The following is a 19,607-nucleotide window of genomic DNA, read 5'->3' as shown; positions in this document are numbered from 1 at the left end:
CATATGAGGTTTCCACCCGACAGAGACGATATACATTATAGACAACAATTTCAGTTGTTTTGTAACATTTTTAAATTACATTTTAATTAATTAAACAATTCTGAAAAAAGGCGACTGTACGTGTAGTGGGCATGGATCCGTTTGAACTGCACATGCATGCAGTAATAACATCACAGTAAGTTAGTACTATTGACTGTACTTAATAATATTGGCCTATGAACGTGTACATTGTAGAATGTACATGTCTAGCATTTGAAGCCAGCAATTTGATCATGGAGCACAAACATTTAAATGAAATATTATTCCGCTAAAGCTAGAGTTTAAAAAAATACAGTGATTTCTTTAACAACATAAATGTGTGCGTGTGCTCTGGAATCCTTTCTACAGTAAAATAGAAAATGTAACGGATGTACTCTATTTGTCAAGTAGTGCCGTCAAGCGTCTGCAAGGTAATATTACTTCCATTGGAGACGTCACAGCCTATGGGAGTATACAGGGAGTATGGGAAATGATGGGGGCGAGTGGAATATCTGTTCAAACTTCAAACACAATTACCCAAAATGTACACCACACAACTATTTATTGTTTATGAGAATGTCAGTTGAATTTCCTCTGTTTAGAATTATGTGTTGCCCTGTCTTATAAAGACCCATCTGGCCATCTCTATTCCCTGGCTCATGGTTTTTATACCATCTGTGAGCGTGATCTATCTCTTCAGCATGTCATTGTTTTGTTTTTTCCAACAATTTTTTTATTCTGTCTGCTTGATTTGCAACCTTTGTGTAAAAAGGCGCTGTATAAATAAGTCACTACTTACTTATTTACTTTTAAGAACCCTCTGAAGAAGTAAATAAATCAGGGGTACTAAGAATTTGATGAATACCAAAAACTGTCACGAGAACATCACCCCCACAGACACTCACTCACGCACTTACTTCATAGAGAAAGAGCCTCCTGTCAGTTTGCCTGTGTCAGGGTCCAGGAAGGACAGTTTGAGACAGCACAGTGTGGGCAGGCCCACCTCGTACTTGATTCCAACAATCTTCATCAGCTCCTGCTCCTGAACACAAAACACCCAAAGCAAAATATGTAAAACACCAAAGACAAATGAATCTTCATCCAGCTCAAAGGGTTAAGAGTTAGGGTTTGCGTCAATTCATGTACCCAAAACAAACTATATAAACACGCTTCAAGATCGGCGGATGCAACCATATTCCACACAGATGAAATACTAAGAAACCTTCTGAGAATTCTAAGATAGAGATTTTCCAGTGGACGGATGTTCATTACGTGTGGGACCATGACTTGAAAGCGCCGTGAACCAACCACACAAACAGCTCTCAGTCGTGACAAGCAGCTCAAATGAACAAGAAATATCTGCAGTCTTCCTGAAAGTCAAACACCAGCGCTGTCACACCTGTCACAGTAACAAAGCAACGATGACAAAATATTCCACAAGCGTTTGAGGGTCGGCAATAAAAATACATGGATCATGGCGGTGAAAGAGGTTTTACTGCCGTGCTTGTCGTGATTTACTGCTAGGATTGTGTGTCTATTTTTTTTGTTGGTTTCTTCCAATAGCGTTTTACACATTACAAGTGGTAGTGTGGCATTGCTTCTGAAATTATTATTAGTCAAACAATTAGTAAGGCTGGACAATTAACCGAAAATGATATAATTTATGACCAATAATCGACTTAATCTTGCTCATGTAGGTGGATGCAGGAAGAGTGGGCACCTCAGAAGTCTAGCACCTCTGTGCGAAATTGGCCTTTTTACATTACCAGACCTAAATTTACCATTAAATGTATTGTTTACAGTATGCCATGACTATGGCTATACCCAGATTTCGTAGCTATTTGTTACATCAAATCATGTTCTCTTTACATTATTTTCCAAAGCATATTTTTATTCTAAAAATAGCCAATTTAACAGACTTCTCAGTTGGCCCACCTCGCAGGTTTTATTATTATTATTATTATTATTATTAACGAATTGACGTGAAATTAATTTAAGATTTGTTATAATCGACAAAATCGATTAGTCTGTTTAACCACTTAACCCTGTATTATACTTTGTTGTACAATGATGACATGAAAAAAAGTTCTACAAGCTCACATTACGCAAAAGTTACTTGCAAAAGTTACTTGCCTTCTGCTACACTTTAAGAAAAGAGTAAGCCATTGTTTACCCGAAGCTCCATCTTGTGCCAGGGCTGTTTCTTGTGGTTGATGCTGTAGATCTTTTTCTGTTTAGCCATCTCCACATACGCTTCATGGCCCTGTCGGAAGTAGTATACCTGCACGCGCACGCACACGCACGCACACGCACACACACACACACACACACACACACACACACACACACACACACACACACACACACACACACACACACACACACACACACACACACACACACACACACACATCGTTGCTGTCAGGCAGAAACCTTGCATCTCCATCATTTTAACTTTTTCTGTAATTTAATGCCCTACTTGGTCATACCACAGTAGCCACTCTTCAAGCTCACAATGCATCACGCTCTATATAAGAACATAATTGGCCTGTGTTGGGGGAAAAGAAGCCGGGGCGGGGACGGTGATATCACTGCACGTATTCCTATGGGCTGGGGGGGCAGGAGGAGTAGGACGAAGGCTCTACGTCCTCCCGGTGGGGAGGCTCCAACAGCAGTGACAACATGCAAATATGTGTGGGGGGAATTAACCCATTTTGGGGCGGGAACCCCTTTTGGTGGTTACATACATTATGTTATAATTTAGCTATTGAAAAATAGCAGATCTACAAGCTCATAGCGCGCCACCGAGTGGACGACTGACATAGAAACATAGCTTTTTCAGAAAACTGTCAGGATGTGGAAGACATTTTTAGAATCTGATCTCAGGTCAAAATGGGTTAATTGGCATAACGACAAAGGGGTAAAACAAATGCACTCCTATGCTCGTCTTTAGTGTTTGGTGTAAAGAAGCAGAAACAGGTGGTTGTACCTCGTCCCCCATCTGTGGAATATAAGGACACCTGCGAGGCACCGTGTCTGTGATCCAGTTAGACGGTAGCCACTCTTCTAAAGTCAGCCCCGCTTCCTGGAACTCTGGCCTCTGCGAAACAGACAAAACAGATGTTTTATATATCGTTTCATAATGGTTTCATTCATAAATGTGCATGTCTTGACACAAGAACAAGCTAGTTTAATTCGACCCTCTTAAGCTTAATTTATACTTTGCCATATGACGGTATATAAAGTAAACACTGCATGTCACTGTAGTTATCAGTGGCACAAGCAAATACTGATAACATTAACATTATAATATATCGTCTCTGTCGGGTGGAAACCTCATATGTCCAAAACTGTTACTTTTCAGGATTCAAATAGATAAAGCAGCACATCTTGAGCTTGTCACTCTGCTATTTTTGATACTTGTGTGACAGTAAGGTATTTATTTACAACATATAGAGATAAGAAACCGCCTGACAGCAGAGATATATACCAGTGGTTCCCAAACATTTTAGTTCTACGCCCCCTCGAGACAACTTCTTAAACAGGTATTAATGACAGTTATTTGATTTGTTTTAAATGTATGAAAAAATGTGAATGTCTTTGGAAATTTGTGAAAAATATTTTGAATAATAATAATGATAATTGTAGCCTACTAATAATTAAAAACAAATGAAGGAAACGTAAAAGAATATATAATTACTCACAACCCACAAAATGGGTCCCAACCCACTATTTGGGAAACACTGCTGTATACAGTATCTGCATTGTGAATAGCCTGCGATGAACAGATAATATATAGAGCCTCTGTGTAGGCTCTGTATCTATTTAATTTGACACAATTTCACAAACAAAGCGTAATGTTGGAAAACGGAAAAGGCGGTGATGATGACTGGACAGACCTTCCTTTTCTCCTCCTTTGGCTTCTTCTTCTTTGGTAGCGCTTCGTCTTTGTCCGCCTTGTCTTTCTTCCTCTCCTTATTCCTCTCTCTCTTCTTCTCTCTGTCCTCCTCCGAGCCGCTGCGCTTCTTCTTCACTTTGACGCTCTTCTTGGGCGGCTCCAGGTTGATGCCCGCGTCTGCCGTCCAGTCCGAGTAATCACTGGAGTAGTCACTGGTATGTAGGAAGTACAACAGTTAATCACTGGAGTAGTCACTGGTATGTAGGAGTACAACAGTTAATCACTGGAGTAGTCACTGGTATGTAGGAGTACAACAGTAAATCACTGGAGTAGTCACTGGTATGTAGGAGTACAACAGTTAATCACTGGAGTAGTCACTGGTATGTAGGAGTACAACAGTTAATCACTGGAGTAGTCACTGGTATGTATAGGAGTACAACAGTTAATCACTGGAGTAGTCACTGGTATGTAGGAGTACAACAGTTAATCACTGGAGTAGTCACTGGTATGTAGGAGTACAACAGTTAATCACTGGAGTAGTCACTGGTATGTAGGAGTACAACAGTTAATCACTGGAGTAGTCACTGGTATGTAGGAGTACAACAGTTAATCACTGGAGTAGTCACTGGTATGTAGGAGTACAACAGTTACTTGATTTAATCGATAAGCCATTTTTATTACAAATAATCAATTTGTTGAGGTTGAAATATATATTTTTGAGGAGCCGTAGCCCCTCCTATATACAGGTTTAATGTTTGTTTTGTAAACGCCATTGACAATGAAGGGAAAATGTACGTCATAATGTGCCTCATTACGTCATATTGTCTCTCTATTGTTAATGGCGTTTACATCACCATTACATCACCTAATCTCACATGAGTTAGACTTTAATATATTAGCGCCCCTCACATCACACGGGTGTAATTTTTTACTTAGTTTACCGCTTAGTTTTGCTACATTTTAGCAACACTGTTTTATGACAAAGAGTATTATAGGGCTTTGTGTGCGTGCGTGTGTGTGTGTGTGTGTGTGTGTGTGTGTGTGTGTGTGTGTGTGTGTGTGTGTGTGTGTGTGTGTGTGTGTGTGTGTGTGCGTGCGTGTTGTTGAGGTTGTGTTACCTAGAACTACTGTGTTCATCTGGCCAGGGCTCCTTCCCCTCCTCTTCCTTCTCCTCCTCTGAGGAGTGTCCGTTGACCTGCCGCACCTCCACCGCCTCGCCCTAAAAAGACAACACTTTCTATCAAATAAAATAAAAATATCCTACTTTTGAATCTACTAAAACGTGACTCACATATCAAAAGTCCGATCCGACCTCCAATGACTTCCAGTATAATAAAATGTATACATATCCTAAATATTTGGGCTCCAGAGTGACACACAGAATGACCATCTTCTAGACGGCTCGCCTGCATGGAGCCACGCTGCAAAAGGAGAGAACCCTGCGGAAACGAGAGCGACGTTGCCATAGTAACGGTTATCCTACCTCGGAGGTGCTGTCGTCGTCGTCGGCGACCTCTGCGCTCTGGCGACTCGTCTCCTCGATGGCGGCCCGTGTGTGGTAACCGTGGTTACCACTCTGGCTCCGCCTCCCGTCGTCAGCCACACACTCGGAGGCGGGATGAGCCTGAGACGTAACGGGAGAGAACGGCGAAGAGACGTTGAGAGGTGGTGAGCATCACAGCACTTCAACGTAACTCTCTCTTTTTCCCCCGATTGATACCAATTGGATTCAATCAGGAGGGAAAGCTTTGCATGATAAACAAGTGAAATAGTTAGTGATGAAACTAAACAAAAATGCAGACAAATTTTCACTTGGAAGAAAAATGTGGGAAAGTTGGTAACCAAATGGACCCTTATTATAATTTTAAGTTTTTAACTCTTGAGTGTAAAATGAAACCAAATAGACCATTACGGGTCTCAAATTCTCTCATTGTCATCAAATGGTGGTCTTTGGGCCTTGAAATGCAAAGGGTTGAAAACCACTGCACTATAGCACAGACGGGGGTCAAGTGCAGGTCACGTGACTTTACCCTGCTCTCCTTGGCCACAGAGTGGACGGTGCGTCTCCTCCGCTCTGACCGGTAGATGTTGATCTCCTCCTCCCCCTTAGCCTCACGCCAGCTCACCTGTCTCCTACACACGCACACACACACACACACACACACACACACACACACACACACACACACACACACACACACACACACACACACACACACACACAGCAAACATCAATACCGTCTCTTACACAACAGATGATGACATAATTATTACAGCACCGGAACGTTGTCAGACACTTATTTGTATATGTATTAACTTATTGGCCATATCTGCAGCAGGTGAATGTGCTTGCGTGTGTATGCATGTCATGTGTTTGTGTGACACACTGCCACACTATGGCAGATGGAAGTGTGTTACCTATTCTACTGTGAATGTGTTCATGTATGTTGTTTACATTCTAAGTGTGTTACCTATTCTACTGTGAATGTGTTCATGTATGTTGTTTACATTCTGAATTAAACATGTGTTCTACTGTGAATGTGTTCATGTATGTTGTTTACATTCTGAATTAAACATGCACTGACTGACACACATGGAATTTCGAGTAGGGCTTTCCCTTCTAGTGATTCTTACTAGTTGACCAGTTGCCTAGTTTACTAGTCGACTAGTTGTTTAATGGGTGCTTAAAGTGTGTGTCACCTGACGGTGGCGTCCTCCAGCTCTGGGACCAGCACCCTGCACCTCCAGGCCACCAGGTCCCTCTCTGTGGCCATCTGGCTGCGCGGGGCGTTGCTGTGCATCTGCCGCACGCCCTCGATCTGCCCGCTGCGCCGCAGACCCACGTTGTGAGGAGAGGGCAACTCTGAGGGGGAGCCTACGGACCCTGGGAGGGTGGGGGAGAGAGGGGGGGACCTTGATCATCTGAATCCGTTTTAGGGGTGTGTGTGTGTGTGTGTGTGTGTGTGTGTGTGTGTGTGTGTGTGTGTAATGTGTACTACTGAATGTATCGAACATTCTATTGAATAATCCATTCGTAATTGATCCATGGTTTGGGCATGGTATTATAGGCGAGAAAAAACAAACTAAGCATATTGGCGTAACAACAAAAGAGGGAAACTACAAGCTCATTGCACGACATGTGGCATCGAGCTTGTAGATCAGCAATGTTTACTATTTGTATAAAGAGGTTAATCAATCTGTTCGTGCCATAAAATATTAACTATATGGCTGTCAGTCCAGCGTGAGATTAACCCATTTAGGCGTGACAGAATATATATTCAAAGATTTGTGCCGCATTTTTTCTAAAGTATAACATAATGGTTAGTTAAAACACCAAAAGGGGTTTCCGTCCAGAATGGGTTAAAGTAAAGAATCTGGGACAGATATACCTCTAGACGCACATACTGTAATAAAAGTCTAATTATGAATGTATGTAAAGTTACAATCTTGGAAAACTTAGAGGAACATGTATAGAGCACCGAAGTCTGACGTCAATATCGGTAGAGGGCGCAAATCCACGGGTTCATGTGCTTTTTATTTGCATTGTAATCCCCATAGGAGGATTTTAGATCGCCTCAAAAATAAACAAATCATCCAGGCCGCTTTACTCATATGGATATGAAGAATCAACTGACTATTTTTACTGCTATTGAATTAGTTACATTTTTGCTAGAAAGGACGTATGATATAGTGACTGACTGTCGCAAACGATACAGACACCTCCCTGACAATAACACCAAGACAGGTTGTTTATGTTTGGACCACAACGCTTATATGAAACGATTTTAAGATTACTTCCGTGAACCAGGGGAATCGAGGGGATGAGCGAGTGACGTCAGGACTTCGGCGCTCTATATCTGTATTCATCATTCATTTTATTATTGCTGTAAGTCATTTTAATGTCCGTTTGTTTCAATCTCCTTGAAGAGACATATAGGGTCACACTGCAAAAAACAACCACAACAAAACCCAGCAGCACCGATTCCCATTCCATCTGGTCCACCTGGCAGGGTACAACTTACTCCATCATAAGTAAGAGTTCAACTTACTCCATCATTTATGTTCAGTGTCGGCTCTGTAATTTCATGAATCCGTCTGTTTGCATACAATACCATACTGAGAACATATAATATGTTTATAGTAATGCTATTCTGTCTATGTCTTTATCCTACTGACTGCTGTAACAACCAAATTTGCCCCAAGAGATCAATCTTTTTGCCAGGTGCTTGAAACGTGCCTGGACTACATTTGCTACTACCTCTAGTAGCGACTGTAGTGGATACTTTTTCATGACTAGCTGCCTCGTCTCTATGGGAGACTTGGGAGACTTACCCATAAAGCCCATAGTCTGAACGCCGCAACGTGAAGCCGTGAGATGAGGCAGAGGCTGCGGCACACAAACTGTTCCTAAACCTGACAGTTATGACCGAGTCATCCTTGTTTTTCCTTCATTACACTCTGATGCAATTCATTGTTGTGTTCTCTATTCTCCTACAGACTGTAGCCTCAGAATTCCTCATCAGGGATAAATAAATTGTTCATTTCATCTCATATGGTCCTGTTTAATCTCATAAGCATACAATTTCACCCTTGTCTGACACAATTTCCAATCCACACTGAGACTGAACCTGTGCCCATGTGTGTGTGTGTGTGTGTGTGTGTGACTGTGTGTGTGTGTGTGTGTGTGTGTGTGTGTGTGTGTGTGTGTGTGTGTGTGTGTGTGTGTGTGTGTGCGTGCGTGCGTGCGTGCGTGCGTGCGTGCGTTTGAAAGGGGTAGGAGGGGTGGCGGTGTGTGTGTGCAATGTGTGCATACAGTACCTCTGTTGGACCTGGTGCTGATGGCTGCAGGGGTAGGAGGAGGGCTGGTGGTGGTGTTAGGGGGCTCGTTGGTGCCGGTCCGTCTCTGGTCTTGCTCCCGCTGCAGTCTGTGGATCATGGTGTCCAGAGGACTGGGGCCGTCCACCGCCTGCTCACTCACCACCTGGTTCAAACCTGACATGACATGGATGGAGAGAGACGGGGTCGTCAAGTCACCACCTGGTTCAAACCTGACATGACATGGATGGAGAGATTCAGGGGATGGCAATTTCCGCCGCCACATCCCCTAACGTCTGCATTTTTTGAATGCATATTTTCTCCAAACTCCAATGTTTTTGCAGATTCATTTCACTTTAGATCAGGATTGAGTGGAGAGGATGCATCGCATTGTGAGCTTGTCGAGCAGTTATTTTCCGGGTAACTACCTGTCAGTGGGGAGTGTTGGCTGGGAGGAGGAGTAGGACTAAGGCCCTATACGTCCTCTCTGGGGGGGGGGGGGGGGGGGGTAACTACCTGTCAGTGGGGAGTGTTGGCTGATGAATGAATATCAACGTCCTACTAGGGCTTGTCATGGGACGTCATATCACATCACATCACATCACATCACATCACATCACATCGATGTTAACATGAAAAACTGTTCTTGTCTGCAAGCTAAATTATATTATCTACATTATTTAATGTTCTGATGTTTCCAACGGGAATCCCACATTGCACAAAGCTAACCTCATTCTCAACCAAAGCTGCTGTTTTACTGTTGAGAATGCTGCAGGTCAGAGCGCAGACACCACATAAGCTACAATGCTTATTCCGAGCAAATAATGGGCTGAGAGGACAGCATCATCTGCCTAATTAGGGCCTTTTTGCAGCTGACAAATGGGGTAAGATTAGCAGGCAAAAGTGTAAGCTCCGGGCAAAGAGCTGTTAAAATAGCAACTACTAGACTTTCATGGTGTCATGCACATTGTTTAACCAATCTGAATGTGTACCTTATGTCACACACCCTATTTCACAAGTGCCTGTGAAGCGGGGAGGCAAACTAGCTTCAATTCAATTTCAGTTCACGGTTCAGGGGTCTTTGGGTTTGCACTTTGTGCCAATTTTTACGTTGTGGCCCTGCAAGAGGCTAGCCGACTATTAGGGATGTGTAAATGTGTCCAAAATGAAAATCGATTTGTATGATTCAATATTAACGATTAATCGTTAATACCACTCACACTCAGTCACTCACACTCCTCTCAGTCATGCAGCTACACAGACACATCCCAGGCACACTTTGGTAGGCCTATAGCCCTGTCCTGTTTGGATGACAATATTGCCTTTCCAACAGGGCAACTTTAACAAATGTTGCCCTGGAACCCCCTCAGAGAACCCCTGGGGGCCACCGGACCCCATCGCTCTAACTACACCCCTGTGGCCAGTAGCCAGATGTCGTCTCGTCCCCGGAGGATCGCGCTCCCTTCGTTACCTGAGGAGGTGACCCCCATCTGGGGGATGAGCTGCTCCTCTCGGCAGCTCTCCCTGCCGGGCACCAGGCGCTGGTATCTTGGCGGGTGGGGGTTTCCGTCCACGTCCACCAGGAAGGGAGGGGGCATGAGGTGGGGCGCCTGCTGCGTCTGCTCATCCAGGACGTAGTTGTTGGCGTCGCGGATCAGCGGACGGTAGTCTGTGTGGAAGAACATCTGGTCCGCTATCTGCACCAGGGGGACAGACAGAGAGAGAGAGAGAGAGAGAGAGAGAGAGAGAGAGGCCTTTATTTATTCTCGAAAGACATTGAGGTTGCCCTCATTTGCAGTGTCGTCGAGATACACCATAATACAACATTTCACATGAATAATAAAACAACAAACAAATAGCAAAAACAAAGCAGCAACGTTTCCCCATCGCGTGATACATGTCTGTAATCAAAGATTTAAATTGACTGTATGTTATGGGAGAACAAATTTAAGCTGTAGATCATTCCACGTGGTCGGGGCATTAAAACAAAAGGCTGTTTTCCCCAACTCTGTTTACATTTGGAACCTTTAGTGTGAGCCTGTGAGACTGGTGCGTGTCCTATATGTTATGTTATTTGTCAAGTTTCCTATGTACTTACATACATAAAAGAGTATGAAATACCGTTCCCCGTCAGACACTTGCAGTGCAACATAAAACATAAAACCATCTAAAAAGAACAGAACTAAAACACAACATAGACAAAAATTACAGATTATAGGATGCAATAGTTCTACTAAACGCACACACACACACACACACACACACACACACACACACACACGAACGCACGTACTAATCGATTCTAAAAATATAAATATTCTTATTTTTAATAATACAGAGACAAACACAAAGAGAGGCGAGATATCAGATTTGCGGCGGAACATATTAATGCTCATGAGGCTCGCTAATTATAAAGGATGCTGCAAAACTCACACAGGGCTCTTTCAGGGGGTTCCAGGGGGTCCCCAGACAAATTTGACAATGTAGCATTAAAATCGGTTTAACAGATTTAACCCTATATACATGTTGTAGCTCTGCTAATTTCCAAAAATCTTGATTTATTTTGAGAAATGTTGACACATTTTGAAACATCTTGTATGGGCGTCCCTGGCCCACTTTTCAGATAGGCAATAGTGGAGGGGATCCACAGCCAAAAACATGAAATGGTTTGAGACTGTAAAAAGACAGGCATTATGTTGGTGTGTGTGTGTAGAACCTTGTGGTGGATTATAGCGTGGCTCTGTTGTTTACCTTGTCGTATTTGCTGCTGGAACCAAAGCCGAAGATCAGCAGGTGTCCGTGGGAGTCGGTGGCAGCAAAATGCTGCCCGTCTGGGCTGCACTTACAGTCAAACACGGCGCCATGGCCCTGACCCTCGATCTGCCCACAGGAACACACACACACCCAGGGGATTATTCACTATTACACCAGTGATGCGATGACATCTCATTAGAATACATGTTTTTAAATGAGACTCTTCTGACTGTGAGCATGCACCGTCATCCACCCCACCCCCTCCTATATTCGCTCTTAGAGTCTCCATTTGAGAATCTCTGCTAATGGCTAGAAGTAGTCTTTAACCCATTTTGACCTGAGATCAGATTCTAAAAATGTCTGTCTGTTTGTTCTTTGATTTTTCAAAAATAGCAGACCTACAAGCTCGTAGCGCGCCACTCTGTGGCGCGCTATGAGACCCTATGATCTGATATTTTTCAATAGTTAAAGCATAACATAATGCTAACACCACAAAAGGGTTCACGCCCAAAATGGGTTAAGTTTAACGTGTTGTTTAAAATTACTCTGCAAATGAGTGTCAAGCAAAAGTATCACATTCACCACAACGTATTGATTACAGATTTCCTGCGACAATCAGAACGCTGAGCACCGCTGTGCTAGATTATTTGATAAATCACTGCTTGTGGCGACAAGCTGTGAAAACAAATGCCTTAAAGGACAACTTTAGTTTTTTTCAACCAAGGTTCATGTTTTAGTTTGTTATTAGATAAAGTAAAAGGTGAGTGTTAATCTTTTTTCATTTGCTGCTTTCTTTCGTTTTAGGGAATTTAGCTGTTTTTGACAAGGGGGCGGGGGCATTCGAGCATGGGGCTAAATATGTATTTTTTAACACAATTTTATGGTGATTTATTTTTTTATGGTTTACTATAGTCCTAATAAACGTCAGGAAATTACATCTGGCCACAGAAGATCACAGGATCTACTGAATGTGAAGGTAGCCTACTGGGGGAAGGCTTATACTGTGTGTATAGGCTCAATATGTAAGTTTGTCACATTTAATAGATCCTGTGATCTTTTGTGGCCAGATGTAATTTCCTGGTGTTTATTAGGACTATAGTAAACCATAAAAAAATAAATCACCATAAAATTGTGTTAAAAAATACATATTTAGCCCCATGCTCGAATGCCCCCGCCCCCCTGTCAAAAACTGCTAAAATCCCTAAAACGAAAGAAAGCAGCAAATGAAAGAAAATGAACACTCACCTTTTAGTTTCTCTAATAACAACCTAAAACATGAACCTTGGTTGAAAAAAACTAAAGTTGTCCTTTAAATGTTGCTCTGCCTCAAACAGGAATAATGACAAAGTCCTCCCTGGTAATATTAGACTACTGGTTTGAATGCCACCGTTGTGTCAGTCATGCCCGGAAGTACCAAATTGGATTGAGGATACACAGCGTTATTAATGCACTCTATTGTCTCTATCGGGCACAAACTTTGCATGTCCAAAACCGATATTTTTCTGGAAATATAACAGAACCATCGATGTACGGTAGTCATTGTTTAGTCACAAGCAAAATACTTTGGTGACACTGTAGTGTGACACATTATCGCTTATTATTTCTCTACTACTGAAAGTGACTCAGTCTCATTTCTCTCCAAAAGTACTTGAATATGATGGAATATGATTAAAGCTCACATTTCACATCCATCACACACACCATAATTAATTGTATTAAAACCTCATTCAGTGCCGCCGGGTTTAGACTAGGTGTTGATTATGTGCCAAAAAAGAAAAAAGAACATGAAAATCCATTGTGCACGTCATGTGCATGTTGTCACGTGCACAACGGATTAGAGCAATATATATATATATATATATATATATATATATATATATTCTTTTTTTAAAGGCGTCCAAAGGCGTCCTTGGCAATCTAGGCCATATGGGACAGGCGTCAAAAGGCGTCCTGTGGCATGGAATGTTAAATCGATTCATATCGTCTGGATTAATATCGATATATATCGATATACGATATGATATCGTTACATGCCAAATTATCGCATTAATGTACGGGGGGGAAGGACATAAAATGAAAATGTATAGATGGAGATACGAGGTTTGTGCCCGACAACAACGCTGACTGGCTGGCTGACTGAGTGACTCACTGCATTAGTCATTATTATACTGTCACTGGTCACCATGGGGACGAAGGACGGAAGTAAAACAATGACCGATGTCGCCGCACGCACGCACACACACACACACACGCGCAATGAAAATATAATCTGAAGCCATGAAATAAGTGTACCTTAACCTCCCACAGTACAAAGCCATTATGTTGACAGAGAACATTGGCAGAACACTGCTGGAAGATGAGTGAGACAAGGAGATAGGACACACATCTCACCACTAAACACTGCAGCCTTTTGGCTGCCGGGTTAAGTGGTCAGATGGTCATTTTGCAGAGAATGTTTATTTTAATGATAAATTCATTGGTCGTTTTCTGGCTTGAATGAATGGAACTAATATGTTATACTTCAAGTTCCTATTTATCGGTAAATAGCCATAGCTTTTTCATCTTTTTTATGTTGTGTTTTGTCAATTATTTGGGGGCCCATTTGCAATATCCTCGCGGCCCACGGTTTGAGAACCAGTGCAACAACTGAAAGTATAAAACAGACGGTCTCACCATGTTGAAATAGGAGCGGATCTTCACTCCTCTGGCCAGGTCCCACACAATACAATTCCCATCATGCCCGGCGGAGAAGAGGATTCTGGGATCGAAGGGGTGCGGCTCCAGAACAAACACCTCGTCCTCGTGACCCTACAGAAGACAAACGTGACACAGCAGCAACACACACTGTGAGATGTCATCCCGTGCGCGCGCGCGCGCACACACACACACACACACACACACACACACACACACACACACACACACACACCTCTCTCTGAACCAGAGAGAGGTGAGAGAACAGCTGTCGTCCAGTAGGAATAGAACACCAGTCGTGGTCAAAGCGTTTTAATTTCACGGAGGCACGGTTCAACACGGGAGCAGGAGCACGCATCGTTGAGGAGGTGCTGACCACTTACACTACCCCAATATGAAGACATTCCCTGCCGTTGATGGAGATCTCCGTCAAGTCTAAACCAACGCTGCACCACCGATGACGGAGATCTCCGTCATGTGGTCTTTTCAGTGGTTTATGATACGTTAGCTCTTCACTAATCTGAGTTCCCAGAAGTTTTATTTTTCGCCACTAGGCGTGCGAGAAAAAAGGAACTTCTGGGAAAAAAGGAACGTATCCCTGTGAGGGAAGTACGTTGCGCTCAGAATCTGAGCGGACACTCCCCTTTCCGGTCTGAAGCACTGTGCATACCATGAAAATAGTCCGAAAGGAATGCAATTCCAAATTGAATTGTAGTAGGCCAAGGAGCAATTGTTTCCCTTCCGTCTTATTTAGATGTAGCGCCCACTCCATGTGGAACCCGCCCCTGTCTTTTGATTCGCATTTCATTTGAAACGCAACGCACTGGGCCACGCCCCTGCTGCACAGGATCTGAGGCCAATTTTCCTAGACTAGCTCTTCACCAACGTATGAATGGTTCTAAGTTCTACGTTCCTAAGCAACGGATACAAACGGAAATAAACCGGATGTGGACATTTCGCCTGCCTTCCGCCTCCACGTTATTTACCTGGGGACTCCCTGGACCCCAGACCCTATGTGTTGAGATCTGGTGCTTTACACAAACCAGCCTTTGTGTGTGTGTGTGTGTGTGTGTGTGTGTGTGTGTGTGTGTGTGTGTGTGTGTGTGTGTGTGTGTGTGTGTGTGTGTGTGTGTGTGTGTGTGTAGGACACTGACAATCAGCCAAGAAGACACAAGTATTGTTTGCCGAAAGTAAACAAACAGTACATGGAGCGAGTTTACGTGGACGGAGGCAGAAGGGGGAGGTGAATGTTCACTGTCTGTCTCAGCTCTGAGCAGGAAATGCACTGAGCCGTTCTTCAGCAGGTAGAGCCGGAAACCAGAAGTTACTGGTTCGCTCCCCGGCTCCCCCTGGGTTAGTGTTGAAGCAACACACTGAACTCCTGACTGCTCCCGATGAGCAGGTTGGCGCCTTGCATGGTTTCCTCAGCTATCGGTGTGTGAGTGTGTGTGTGAATGGGTGAATGAAATGCACATCGTAGCGCGCATTGGATAAAGGTGCTATATAAAATGAAGTTCCTTGCGTTTATCTTTGGACAATCAGTGCTATTAATGTTATCATCACATTAATTAACACAGCACTTCCCAGTTAACAACATTCAACCTGGCGCCCCTTTGGGCATTGTCAAAAATAGTGAGTTTGTGTCAAATGTTGTTAGGCCAAGTCCAAATATGTGATTTATGAAACAGCCTGAAAGCAGCCCCCACACACTAGTGCTGTGTTTCATAAACGAATAACAAGCTTACAACATGCTGCGACGTGTTGTAAGCTTGTAGAGAGCCAATTTCCGGTGAATGGCACGCTTCTATAGAAGATAATTATGCCGGCTTCTATGGAATCTAAGTGACTGAAATGGGTTGTGGTGACTGAGAACCTGAATCCATGCGTTGTGTAACTTGTGTTGGTGCAGTGTGTTCATACCATGAGCACGTGCACCAGGTTTCCCGTGGTGGAGTTCCACACTTTGAGCGTCAGGTTGTTAGCGGCGGTGATCACCGTGCCGTCATGGCGATCCCACGCTACCATGGTGACCTTCAGCTTGGTCACCTTGTCCTCCAGCGGAGGCGGGTTGTACTTCCTGGAGGGAAAACAGACACATTGTGTTGTAATGAAATGTTCAGAAATGAAATGAAAAAATTGGGGAAATAGCAGAGTTTAATGCAGCGAACCAACAAATAAGCATCAGCACACATTATTGCGTGTGCAGGTTTGTGCACAACTGTTCTTGCCAAAATTGGCCACAGCGGGACGACTGGTCACCCTATATATCAGGGGTTCTCAACGTTTTTGGCTGGGGACCCCTGGAAATGCTTTGGCCATGTCTCGCGACCCCCGGCCCGCCCCCCTCTCCCCACCCCCAATACAAACAGACTCCAAAAATAACCTTAATAATAAAGAAAATATATCATAAATAAATACTGAAACCAGATATAATCAATAAGGATAGTTTATGCATGTACGTGTACTATGTGAACTCGCCATTTCCATTTTCCCTGCCATTCAGTTGCAAAAAAAATAACAAAAATAATTTCTTTTTTTTGGGGACCCCCCAAAATAATTTGGCAAACCCCCCGAGGCGTCGCGACCCACGGGTTGAGAACCCCTGCTATATATGATATATTTCTATGAGGATGTGAAAGATTTTTTTTCCTGCCCAGAGCAGGGTGGAAAACTTTTCACATGTGCAAGCAGAACGGCTACATCATTGACATGAACGCAGCGAATGCGACGAAGAAAAGCACCGTCCATACGCTCCATGCGTGCCTGCCTGGTGGGTTACATGAGTAAGTGATTCAGAAACTTTCCTCCTGTCTTTTTTTAAAATAAATCCAACCATGACTCCATACACTGTCATCATCACACCACAATCAACAACTTGTATACTGTAGCTCTCTGACTCATCTGACACACAGTCCAAACATGAAGGTCAGGAATTGCATGTGATTGCATTTGAAAGCTCGTCTCAAGCCAATTCCCTTCCCTGCGTTACGTTTCCTTGATGATGTAACATAATGATGTAAGCCGACATAAAATATTTGAGTTTAGTGGCTCAATTATAATACACACCTCTAGTCGTCCTTGTTTAAACTTTACATGACCCAACTGAATGCAATATTTAAAAATAATTAAATGATTCAGTGTGTGATTTGAGGAGGGAATGCTTCCTGTTTTCCAGGAACAATTCCTTGATGTTGTGCGGACACCTTGTATGTCCAAAACCGTTTTTCAGGAAATGCGAGAAGAAAGAAAAAGTTGTTGCTGTATAGGGCAAAAACCTCTTATCTCCATATTTTTATACTTTTATGTATTTTCATGAATTACTTTATGCCCTACTTGATCATACTACAGCGTCGCACAAAGTAGCAGATCTAAAAGTAGCAACACGTTATTAAATACATCCCCTTCTGTAAAGCAGCCATTTCAATGCAAATGAAACTAAACTTGACCTCGTCTACACTCAGCTTATTAATCTTTAACCAGTCCCCTGCGGCCCATTTCTTTATAACAGTGGTGCACATACCAGCAGGCGCTGCTGGAGGGGGGGGGGGGGGGGGCAAGAAACGCAAGGAGATAAATTATAGCATAGGTCATGCTTTTATATAATTGTGATAACAAAAGGAACAACTCCAGTTGACACAGTGGTGGACAAAGGACGTCTTGAGTCAAGACTGTGCACTTTTCATTTCATTTTATGCCTCATACAAAGATGCAATTGCCTGGCCCTGTATCGTGAATGGTCAACTAACTATTTGATTAAGGAATATAAATTGCCATTTTTTGTTCTTTCTGTATAAAAGCATTATCGATAATTCCCGTCCCGTAAAGCTGTGTGAAGCACATTGAATTGTCTTGTCGTTGAAATGCGACTATACAAATAAAATGGCCTGCCTTGCCTTACTCCATTAAATGTGCTTGGTTACTGTGTCCACCACTGACAACACATGGTGGGTGTGGTTACATACCCAGGTAATTTGGTCTGCATGTCCAGCAGAACGCTCCTCCAGCCCTGAGGCTGCAGCTGCCAGATTCTGGCAGTCCCGTCCCGGCTGCCACTCACAAACCTGCAACAACACACGTGCACACATGCACACGCGCACACACACACACACACACACACACACACACACACACACACACATACACAGAAATATATGTGAACATGATGCACAGTTCGATAATAGGCATCCTGACCTGCAGATACACTCGCTGCTTCCATCTTCATGCACGCACGCACAAGCACATAATATATCGACTCTGTCGGGTTTAAACGCCATATCTCCAAAACTGTTACGTTTCAGGATTTAAATTACAGAACAGGAAAAAGTAGCAGATCTACAAGCTCGAAACACGTCGCTTCGTACATCGTTTCTAGCTTGCGGATCTGCTACTTTTGATGCTTTTGTTTGATCTGGTAGGGCGTTCATTTACGAAAAAACACAAACGGCTAAAATATTGAGATAAAAGGTTTATAAAGGTTGATAAAAGGCGACGATATATTATATCAAGTATTGACCAGGCAACTCCGAGAATGTACAAGTCGTGTTGTGAGCTTTTAGCCGACTGTTCACCCCAGAATAGCTATAGGTTCATGTGGTTAACTGTAGGCTAGGGCTGCAACAGTTAATCGAACTAATTGATTTGATCATTTAAAAAAATAAATTATGTTAATTAATCCGTATTTTTGGCATGTCATTCTAGGTGATTCTTTTTTATAGTCAAAAGATCTGCACGCTTGTAGATAACACCGTTATCCCATTGAAGTATAAAATAAGCGGTTAATTGATTAATTGACAAATAATACAATCAAAACCGCCAAAAAAACAAATGGATATAATAATCACTCAGAGAATAATGCATAGTTGCAGCCCTGCTGTTAAGACAGGGGGCTTTGTTTCTACAAACAAGATGCTGCCTTTATCTGCGACTGCCTCACTCCTGATGGGCCAACCAGTCTGACTGACTGCTGAGATTACAGCAAGCTCAGGGAATTACAGCTGAGCTTGTTTTTCTGCAAACACCTCACACACAGACAGTGTGTGTGTGTGTGTGTGTGTGTGTGTGTGTGTGTGTGTGTGTGTGTGTGTGTGTGTGTGTGTGTGTGTTGTCAAAGCAGGTGTGTCTGAAGACTGAGTGGAGGTAGTGTTTTTGCTGACTGCATCAAGTCCCATTACAACACCCAGAGCTTCCATTTAAAACATGCACGCGCAGCCGTGCACGCACACACACACACACACACACACACACACACACACACACACACACACACACACACACACACACACACACACACACACACACACACACACACACACACACACACACACACACACACACACACACACACACACACACACACACACACACACACACCTTACCTATCACTGCAGTTTGAGAACTGGATGCTGTCGACTTTGTCCTGTAAGGTAAG

General features: G+C 43.2%; 1 protein-coding gene across 1 annotated transcript in view; it reads right to left on the bottom strand.

Annotated features, from left to right (window-relative positions):
- The window catches only part of phip (PHIP subunit of CUL4-Ring ligase complex), a 63,433-nt gene that overhangs the window by 24,399 nt on the left and 19,427 nt on the right, over positions 1 to 19,607 (bottom strand). Inside the window, exons 12-26 of the mRNA XM_080790892.1 lie at positions 19,555 to 19,595; positions 18,142 to 18,240; positions 16,100 to 16,256; positions 14,159 to 14,293; positions 11,483 to 11,611; positions 10,203 to 10,428; positions 8,735 to 8,908; positions 6,617 to 6,800; positions 5,947 to 6,049; positions 5,400 to 5,540; positions 5,035 to 5,135; positions 3,918 to 4,128; positions 3,008 to 3,118; positions 2,192 to 2,299; positions 936 to 1,060 (exon numbers count right to left, since the gene is read on the bottom strand). Of these exons, the coding sequence (XP_080647018.1) occupies positions 936 to 1,060; positions 2,192 to 2,299; positions 3,008 to 3,118; positions 3,918 to 4,128; positions 5,035 to 5,135; positions 5,400 to 5,540; positions 5,947 to 6,049; positions 6,617 to 6,800; positions 8,735 to 8,908; positions 10,203 to 10,428; positions 11,483 to 11,611; positions 14,159 to 14,293; positions 16,100 to 16,256; positions 18,142 to 18,240; positions 19,555 to 19,595 (2,045 nt within the window). The remainder of the gene's footprint in view (positions 1 to 935; positions 1,061 to 2,191; positions 2,300 to 3,007; positions 3,119 to 3,917; positions 4,129 to 5,034; positions 5,136 to 5,399; positions 5,541 to 5,946; positions 6,050 to 6,616; positions 6,801 to 8,734; positions 8,909 to 10,202; positions 10,429 to 11,482; positions 11,612 to 14,158; positions 14,294 to 16,099; positions 16,257 to 18,141; positions 18,241 to 19,554; positions 19,596 to 19,607) is intronic.

The sequence above is a fragment of the Protomyctophum bolini genome (genome assembly GCF_963924005.1).
Source record: "Protomyctophum bolini genome assembly, chromosome: 19".
Taxonomy (NCBI): Eukaryota; Metazoa; Chordata; class Actinopteri; order Myctophiformes; family Myctophidae; genus Protomyctophum; species Protomyctophum bolini.
Note: the sequence above shows the minus strand (reverse complement) of the source record. Positions and strands in the feature narration are given on the sequence as shown.